This window comes from Elephantulus edwardii, unplaced genomic scaffold (genome assembly GCF_000299155.1).
Source record: "Elephantulus edwardii isolate Elephantulus edwardi_28Jun2011 unplaced genomic scaffold, EleEdw1.0 scaffold00005, whole genome shotgun sequence".
Lineage (NCBI taxonomy): Eukaryota > Metazoa > Chordata > Mammalia > Macroscelidea > Macroscelididae > Elephantulus > Elephantulus edwardii.
This window is the reverse complement of record NW_006399755.1, coordinates 8,918,598-8,928,482: the sequence shown is the minus strand read 5'-3', so window position 1 is coordinate 8,928,482 and position 9,885 is coordinate 8,918,598. Positions and strand designations below refer to the sequence as shown.

General features: G+C 36.3%; 1 protein-coding gene across 1 annotated transcript in view; it reads right to left on the bottom strand.

Moving 5' to 3' along the window:
- SCP2 (sterol carrier protein 2) overlaps positions 1-9,885 on the bottom strand; it is a 148,900-nt gene that overhangs the window by 106,317 nt on the left and 32,698 nt on the right. The window contains exon 6 of the mRNA XM_006879690.1: positions 3,873-3,936. Within this exon, the coding sequence (XP_006879752.1) occupies positions 3,873-3,936 (64 nt within the window). The remainder of the gene's footprint in view (positions 1-3,872; positions 3,937-9,885) is intronic.

The window sequence follows — 9,885 nt, the reverse complement described above, 5'->3', positions numbered from 1 at the left end:
GGGTAATCGGGATGGGTGTGTCATAGGCAGTGCGGTTGGCGCAGGATAGAGCAGGGTTTAGGGCTGTTGTGCATAGGGTCGCTATGAGTCGCAAACGACTCGACGGCACATAACAACAACTACAATAAATTTTATCTATTGTCATGTGCTGTTGTGTTGAATATGGGTCATAGCGACCCTATGAACAACAGATCTGAACTCTGATCCACACTGGGCCGTCTTCATCATCTCTGACACTTGAGCCCACTGCTGCAGTCACTATGTCAGTCCTTCTGGTTGAGGGTCTTCCTTTCTTTCACTGACTCTCCACCTTTCCAAGCATGGTGTCCCTTTTCAAAGAATAACCCCCCTCCAAACCACATGTCCAAAGTATATGAGACAAAGCTTTGCTATCCTTGCCTCTAAGGAGCACTCTGGCCGCCCCTTCTCTTAGACATATCTGTTGGTTGTTTTGGCAGTTCATGGGATAGTCAGTACTCTTTTCCAACACCATAACTCTAAGTTATCCAATCTGATGTCAACTTTTTTTCACTGTCCAACTCTCAGATGCATCACAAATGATAGAAAAATCATGGTCTGGATCAAGTGCACCTTCGTCTTTAAACTGACATCATTGCTCGTCAGGGCTTTGGAGAGGTTCCTGACAACAAACTTACTCAACACAATGTCTTTTCATTTCTTCTGTATTCTTAGATCTTCTGCAGCAAGAATTTCAAGTTTTTCTCACTCACTTTCAGCAAGGTTGAATCATCTGCATAACACAGGTTGTTGATGAGCTTCCCCAATCCTGATACCACATTCTTCTTCATAAAGTCCAGGTTCTCTAATTATTTGCTAAACATACAGACTGAATAGATATGGAGAAAGGATACAGTCCTGATGCACACCTTTCTTGGTTTTAAACCATAGAGTGTTCCTTTGCTCTGTTTGGATAATAGATTTTTGATCTAGGTAAAAGTTTCATATGAGCATGATTAAGGGTTCTGAGATTCCCATTCTTTTCAACATTAACCATAGTTTGTTATGATCCACACAGTCAAATACCTTTGCCTAGTCAATAAAACACAAATAGATGTTCTTCTGGTAGTCTCTGCTTTCTGCCAAAATCAATCTGGCAGCAGCAGTGATATCCCTGAGGCCAAACTTTTTCCAAGCCCAGCTTGAACTTCTGGCAGTTATCTGTCAATGTTCTAGCCATTTTAGAAAATCTTCAGTGATACTTGCTTCAGTATCATATTAATGATATTGTTTGTTAATTTCCACATTTTGTTGAATCACCTTTCTTGGGAATGAGAACACATATGATCTCTTTCAGTCACTTGGCCATGTAGCTGTTTTCCAAATTCCAGGCACAGAATGGTTAGCACATCCAGGGCTGCATTTGTGAGCTGAAACATGCGAACTGATATTCCATAGGTTCCTGGGGTCTTAAGTTTTCTGAATATCTTCCGTGTAGCTTGAACTTCTTTTTTCATTATCATATGGTATTTCCTGAAATATTCCAGTGTAAACCAACTCTTTTTCGGTACAGTGACTCTGTGTATTCCCCTCCATCCTCTTTTGAAGCTTTATGTACCATTCAAGATTTTTTAGCTTTTAGGTGACTACTCAGTCGCCCTACCCAGGGGACCAAGTGACACCCGCCTGACAGTCTGACCCCCGGGAATTCCAGGTCTTGTGCCACCATCACACTGTGAGAGCCCACCCCTACTGCCCATGACATGATATCTGTATGTTTGCTTGTCCCTACGGTTTGCTGTTAGGAGTATACTCACTTAACAGTTTCTTGTATTGAGGGAGTGATTTGTATGTTGCTGCTCTTACTAGGGTGTGTGTGTGTGTGTGTGTGTGTGTGTTTTCTTATTTATCATCTCCTTTTATGGGTACATCAGTGGTATTTCAGATACTGTAGTAAAGCTGAGCTTCCAAATTAAGACAAATTAGGAAGAAGAACTGGCCAGCCACTTCTGAAATAAAATGCCTTTGGAAACTCTATAAACAATAAACAAGTTAGATGCTGCTCTGGAGGTATGCCCCTCACATAAAAGGCACTCAAAAATTAGGATGAATAGCTGCAAATATCCACCAATGTTGGAACATGGAATGTATGAAGTATGAATCGAGGAAGACTGGACATCATCAAAAATTAAATGGAACCTATAAAGATTGACATACTAAGAATTAGTGAGCTGGCATTGGCCACTTTGAATCAGACAATCATAATTTAATATTTCTGGAATAAAAAAGCTGAGGAAGAATGCTGTTGCATTCATAATGAAAAAGAGCATTTCAAGACCTATCCTGAAGTACAAAACTGTGAGTGATAGGATACTATCCTTACATATATAAGGAAGGCTTGTTAATACAACTATTATTCAAACACATACACCAACAGATAAAGCAAAAGAAAACTGAGGATTTCTACAAATCCTCTTTTGCAGTTCAAAAATCAACCAAACATGCAATCAAGATGCATTAATAATTGGTGACCAGAATGCAAAAGTTGGAAACAATGGTAGTTGGAAAATACAAACTTGTGACAGAAATGAGGCTGGAGAATAAAGGACGGAATTTTGTACATTTAATGGTTTATTCATCACAAATATATTTTTTTAAGAAACACAAATGGTGCTCGCTTCGGCAGCACATATACTAAAATTGGAACGATACAGAGAAGAATAGCATGGCCCCGCGCAAGGATGACACGCAAATTCGTGAAGCGTTCCATATTTTCGACCCTGAAATTAACCACTCTGTAATGAAGGCTAACTCCTTTCACCTACAAATTTCGTCTTTGGATACAAAGCTAAGTGGATAGTCCTTACGGAGGGACTGTTTAAAAAGAGACAGGGAAAAGAAAAAAAAAAAAAAGAAACACAAATGGCGACCTCATCTGATGGACTGCACAGGAATCAGGCTAACTACATCTTTAGAAAGAATAATTGTTGATAGTCAAAAGTACATCAGTTGCTGACCATGGAACAGACCATCAATTACAAGTTAACAAGTTCAAATTGAAGCTGAAGAAAATTAAAACAAGCCCACAAGAACCAAAATACGACTTCAAGTCTATCCTACCTGATTTAAAAGTCATCTCAAGAATAGTTTTGAGGCTCTCATCTGAGGCTCTAATCTGAGTTCTCATCTGAACTCTAACGATTAAAGTCCAGATGAGTTGTGGGATGACCTCAAGGATATCATCTATGAAGAGAGAAAAAAGCCATTCATTACATAGACAGAGGGGAAGTAGGAACCCGAAAAGTATGTCAGAAAAGACTCTGAAGCCAAAACAAAGGGAAAAGATGCAGAAGTAAGAGATAAAAAGAAAATTTCAAAAGTCAGCTTGAGAAGAAAAACAAAGTATAGCATAATGTGCTAAGGGACAGTCAAAGACTAAAAAAGGGTTAACTTGCTTAGCATTTCTCAAGCTGAAAGAACTGCAAATTTTTTTATTAGAGTTGTAACAAATTCAAGTATATCTTTTAAAACCAGTCACATGCAATCAAGGGTTTCTCCTCAATAACAAATACACTAACTGAATCTTTTAAAAGTACAGAGATGATAGTTCTTACTATATTTGAACATATTCTAATGTTACAACATCATAAATAAAACAAAAAAACAATTAACTTGGGAAATATTTTAAAAGTGTCATTCTAAATATAAACATGGCAAGAATGAAAAGTTAAAAGTAAAAAAAAAAGTCAAAAGTTTACTTGAACACAAAGCTTTTATAAAGGGGAAAAAAAATCTACAAAGTCCTAGAACTGCTTTTCAAACATAAAGTTTGAAAATATATATATTATGTCAAATATATATTTCACAGCAGGATGGTCCAAATTTTCATTATTTCATGTCTCCGAAATACTTACGGGTTTTTAGTTGAATGTTTATGATTTTTCCATCCAATTTTTGCAAAGTGTTCTGGTTTTGTTCCTATAGAGAAAGCAAATATGTATTACTGAGTTAATCTTTTATTTGATTTTTTAAAAATCTTTTATTTAACTGAAAGTTTATAAATCCTATTGCTTTTTCATTTATTCCTACATATGTTTTACTGTTATAATAATGTATTTTCAAAATTCAAATACATTATTTTCCAAAACAGAATTTTCCAATTTCCCTCACCCTCCCAACAAATTATACAGCCCCATGATTAATCCCCTTCCCTCTGTACATTTTCTTTTCTAATATTAGCTAGTTGATTAATGTAACTAACTAAGTATAAAGTCTAACAAATGCTTTATTGTAATTGCCTTTTTTGGGGGGGGGAGGAGACAAAGAACTTTTTTTATTATTCCCTTTCACTTTCCTATCCACTTTCCATTCCTTACAACTGGGGCTGTTTTTAGGTATGAAGTCTTAACCATTTCACGTTAAATTTTTAAAAAACTAAAATTTAAAAAGAGTTTAAAATTCGCTTTTTCTTTGCCCAGCTTACCTATTCATTAATTCTTCTTCCCTTCTCCTCCTTGATATCTATTCTGCTACTTATTAGTAAACATGGAAATGGTACTCAGTGGTCTGCTAAATACAGCCATATTCTTCTTTGCAAAGATATTGGTATTGAAGCTATGAACAACATAAATATTTCTCTAAAACTAAACTTATTACATATCTACTGGATTTAATCAATTAACCAATAAGAAATGAAATTAATTCAAACTGGTCTGTTCTACCTACTATAGGATCCAATTTCAAAGCCACAAAGTAGAATCTGGGTCTACACAGGCTGCAGTGCAGGAAATGCTGCTGATACCTCTTCAAGTAGTGTAGACCAAAACATTCCAGTGTTCTGAGACTTGGGGATTTTTACAAGACTCATCCTCAGTTTGATATATAGCTCTTCTTTCCCCTTTCATTTCAAGGAGGCAAAGTCCTTTCTCTCCCCTCTATTTCTTTTTTTTTTTTTTATAGTGATTTTAACAAAAGTTTACAGAAAGTTTGGATTTTCATTCAATCATTGTTGCACATTTTTCTCCCTTCCCTCAAGTCCACTTTCCACCACTTGCCCTAGATTGTTGTCATACATATAATGCCTAATCATACATTCCTTTCAGACAGTCCTTGCCCTCACATGATCCAATGCAGTGTTCATTATCTATCCACTTTTTTCTATTCTCTAATATGTCAGGAAGGGTGAGGATGTCACCAAATAGGACAAGGTTCGATCTGTTGTTCATAGGGCTGACTTGATGACACCTAACAACAATAAAGATAACTAGAAAAATAAAATAAAACAGTACCATTTAAAATGGTATTGTTGTTGTTGTTGTTGTTACGTACTATCAAGTCCCTGTGACTCATAGTGACACTATGTAAAAGAGCTCTGAAGCCTGCCCTGTTCTGAGACAATCTCACTGACTCCAACACCTACTTCCATTTCCATAGTTACTGTATCAATCCACCTCATCCGAAGTCTTCTTCTCCTGCACTGTCCCTCCACTCTTTCAAGCATGATGTCCTTTCCCAAGGATCAGTACCTCCTGGCCATATGTCCAAAGTATGTGAGATGGAGCTTCAAAATCCTAGCCTCCAAGGAAAAAGTTTATTTCACCCGCTCTAAGACAGACTGATTTGTTTTCTTGGCGGTCCATGGTATGTTCAAGACTCTTCTCCAGCACCACATCTCAAAGGCATCAATTCTTCTGTCATACTTAGTCACTGTCCAGCTCTCTGATGCATAGCAAGTAATTGCAAAGACCATGGACTGCATCAGACACACCTTAGTCTCTAGACTTACATTATTGCTTCTCAGTCCTCTGGAAAGGTCCTTGACAGCAGATTTACCTAATACAATTCATCTTTTGATTTCCTGACTGCTAGTTCCAAGAGTATTGATTGTAGAGCTGAGCAAGCTGTAACTGTTAACAACGTCGTTCTCTTCTCCATACACCATGGTGCTGTCAGTTGGCTCAGTGGTGAGAATCTTTGTCTTCTTGATGTTGAGCTTCAATCCATATTGAAGACTACAGTTCTTGACCTTCTGCAGCAAGTGTTTCAGGTCTTCCTCAGTTTCAGCAAGCAAAGTTGTGTCATCTGCATAATGTAGGTTGTTGATGAGTCTTCCTCCAATCCTGATGCCACATTCCTCCTCAGAAAGTCCAGCCTCCCAAATGATCAATATTGATTGAAAAGGTATGGAGACAGGACATAGCCCTGACACACTCCCTTCCTGATTTTGAACCATGCAGTGTTTTTAAAGTAGTCTACAAAAAAAAATTAAAACACTCATGCTAACAACATAAAAAAATATACAAAAGACACTACAAACACTACTGCAATAAATGAAACAACATATTTAAAGAAAAAAAAACAACTAGGCTCAAGGATGACTTAAACATTGTGAAATGTCAATGCTACCTAAAGTGAGCTACTGATATAGTGCAACCCCAATACTGAAGGAATTTATAGACAAGATATTAAATGATGCAGGAAATATCAAAACCAGGTGGGAAAAATACACAGAACTATTGTACCAGAAAGAACTGGTGAATGTTCAACTATTTCAGGATGTAGCATATAACCAAGATGTAGGACTAAAGAAAAAGTAGAAAGTAAGATTCCAGAAATTGATGGAATATCAACAGAGTTATTTTAACAAACACAAACAGATCTAGATGTGTGCACTCATTTTTACCAGGTTATTTAGAAAACATCTAACTGACCAACTAAGTAGAAGAGATACGTACTTGTATCCATGGCAAATAAAAGGTGATCCAAGAGAATATAGAAATTGTCAGGTTATCATTAATGCTACATACAAGTACGAATTTGAAGATACTTTTTAAAATAGCTGGCACAGAAAGTTTATAGGAAACTTCTAGAAATTCAAGCTAAATTTAGAGGAGTCTGTGGAATGAAAGATATTGTTGATGTTAGATATTATTGGAAAGCAGAGAATATCACTAAGATGTTTCATAACTACATAAAGACATTCAACTGCATGGATCATAATAAATTATGAAAAACATTGAGAAGCATAGGAATTCTAAAAAACTTAATTGTGCTCATGTGGAACCTTGTGCATAGACCAAGATGCAGACATTCAAACAGAACAGGGGAATACACCATGTTTTATAATCAGGAAAGTCATGTTTGTATATAACTATAACTATTTGAATTATATCAATAATGTGGTATCTAAGTTGCAATATGCATATAACACAACTTCACTTGCAGAAAATGAAATTTGAAGCACTTTCTGTTGAAGTTAGTAAAACTACTCCCTTCAATATAAATTGCACCTCAACATAAATAAAGCAAAAATCCCCTCAGGTGGATCAATAAGCAACATTATAATGGAGAACAGAATGAAATTGTTAAGGATTTTAATTTACTTGGTTACACAAACAACACCAACAGAAATAGTAGTCAAGCAATTAAAATGGTACAACCACTCTGGAAGGCAGTTTCCTCAAAAAGCTGAATATGGAAATTTCATATGATCCAACTATTCCACTGCTTTGAATATACCCCAAAGAAATTAGAATTGAGACACAAACAGAGATTTGTACACCATTGTTCACAGCAGCATTATTCACCATAGCAAGAACATGGAAATAGCCCAAATGTCCAACCACAAAAATGGAGAGAGAAATTTGGTACATTCACATGACAGAATACTATACATCATGCAGGAGCAGTGATATTGAAAAAAATTACATAACTTGGGAGAGACTGGAGAGCATTATGCTGAGTGGACTCAGTCTCATAAAGACAAATGTTACATAAGAAGACCATTGTTGTAAAAATAGAAGGATAACTAGTAAAACGTGAATGGGAGTCCAAAGGGAGAAGGGGCAAGAGAAAAGGGGTGAGGACATGGGCTGGGGATCACAAGGTCACACAATTTTGTGGAAGGAGGAAAGGGGTAAAGGAAATGGGAAGGATCTTGTGGGGACCTGAAAAGACAGGGTAATGGTAGGCATAGTTCAATGGTGATTAATTTTATAAAACACAATGTGTGGAAATGATTGCATGAAACACAATGTGAATGAAGGCAAGTGTGAAACACAATGTTATGTGAGTTTTGTATGAAATCCAACATAAAATATTTTTTTTAAAAAAAGAAATTTAAAAAATGCACTGCAGTAGCAAAATTGCTGCCAAAGGTGTCTTAAAATACTAAAAGGCAAAACACTTTTTTTAAAAAAAAATTCTTTATTGTGATTTGAGTCAAAATTTATGAAGCAAATGGGTTTTCCATTCAACATTCATACACATTTTTATCAATGTTAAATACAGCACACAGAATATAACTGTAACTTTCCCACTTCTTCCCTATAATTCTTATTTCCATTAATCCTGTTCTGCTCCTCAGAATAATCAATTATGTTGTTAAGTGTTGTTGGATCGACTCTAACACATAGATCAAAACCTGGCCTGATCCTTGGTCATCTTCATCTTCTCTGTTGTGCTTGAGCCCATTGTTCTAGCCGTGGTGTCAATTTATTACCTTGAAGGTCTTCCTCATTTTTGCTGACCTTCTATTTTCCCCGAACATGACATCCTTTCCTCTTGACAACATGCCCAAAGTATGTGAGAAGAAGTTTCCTTGCTTTAAAGAGCACTCTGACTTGCATTTCTTTGACAATATAGATTGGTTCTTTTGGCAGTCCGAGGGATATTTAGTACTATTCCTCAGTATCACAATTCAAAGGCATCAATTCTTCTGTCATCCTTATTCATTGTACAACTTTCACACACAATTGAAGCAAATGAAAAAGCCATGACTAAGATCTGATGCACCTTAGTCTTTAAACTGATATCATTGCTTGTTAGCATTCTGGAGGGGTCTTTGATAATAGATTTTCCCAATGCAACACATCTCTTAATTACTGCTACCTTGAGTGTTGACTGTAAATCCAAGTAAAACAAAATCATTAACAACTTCAGTCTTTTCTCCATCTATCAAAATGTTGTCCATTGGTCCAGTTATGACGATTTTTGTTTTCTTGATGGAGAAGTATAATCTATATTGTACTCCTCAACTTTATAGTTCAAGCTGCACTGAAGGCATGGGCAAAAATGAACAAAATACTCATATTTTCATTCAAAAAAAGGTGATAAAATGGACATTATAGAACAGTATCATATGCAAATCAAATCTTGCTGAAGATAACTGGAACTGTACATGAACAGGGAATTTTCAGAATCCATGATGGATTCAAGGTGATTTAAAAAGATAAGATTTATATTCTTTTTACTACTTTAATTCTTTAAATTATGACTTATTTTGTTGTTGTTGTTAGATTTTATAGAGTACAACCCACAATGACCCTATGAATAACAGATTTGAACTCTGTCTTTTCCTGCACCATCTTCATCATTTCTCACATCCTTGAGCCCATTGCCACAGTCACCGTGTCAATCCATCTAGTTGAGGGTCTTCCGCTCTTCTCTTTATTTTTCAAAGGATGATGTTCCTCTTCAAGAAACAACCTCTCCTAATAACATGTCCAAAGAATGTGAGATGAAGTTTTGTGATACTTGACTCCAAGGAGCACTCTTGCTGTATTTTCTCCAAGATGTATCTGTAGTTTTCTTGGCAATTCATGGGATATTCAGCACTCTTCTCCAACACCACAGATCAAAGGCATTAATTCATCTTCTGTCATCCTTAATCATTATCCAGCTCTTATATGCAAAGCAAGTGATTGAAAAGACCATGGCCTAAATCAGGTGCACCTTGGTCTTCAAAAGAACATCACTGCTTCTCAATAATTTGGAGAGGTTTACAAAGACAGAAGAGGAAGAAAAGACCAAAATGGATGTCAGAAGAAACTCTGAAGATTGTACTGGAGCGTAGAGAAGCCAAAGCACAAGGAAGAATTCAAGATACTAAAGAGCTGAACAGAAGATTCCAAAAGACAGCATGGAATG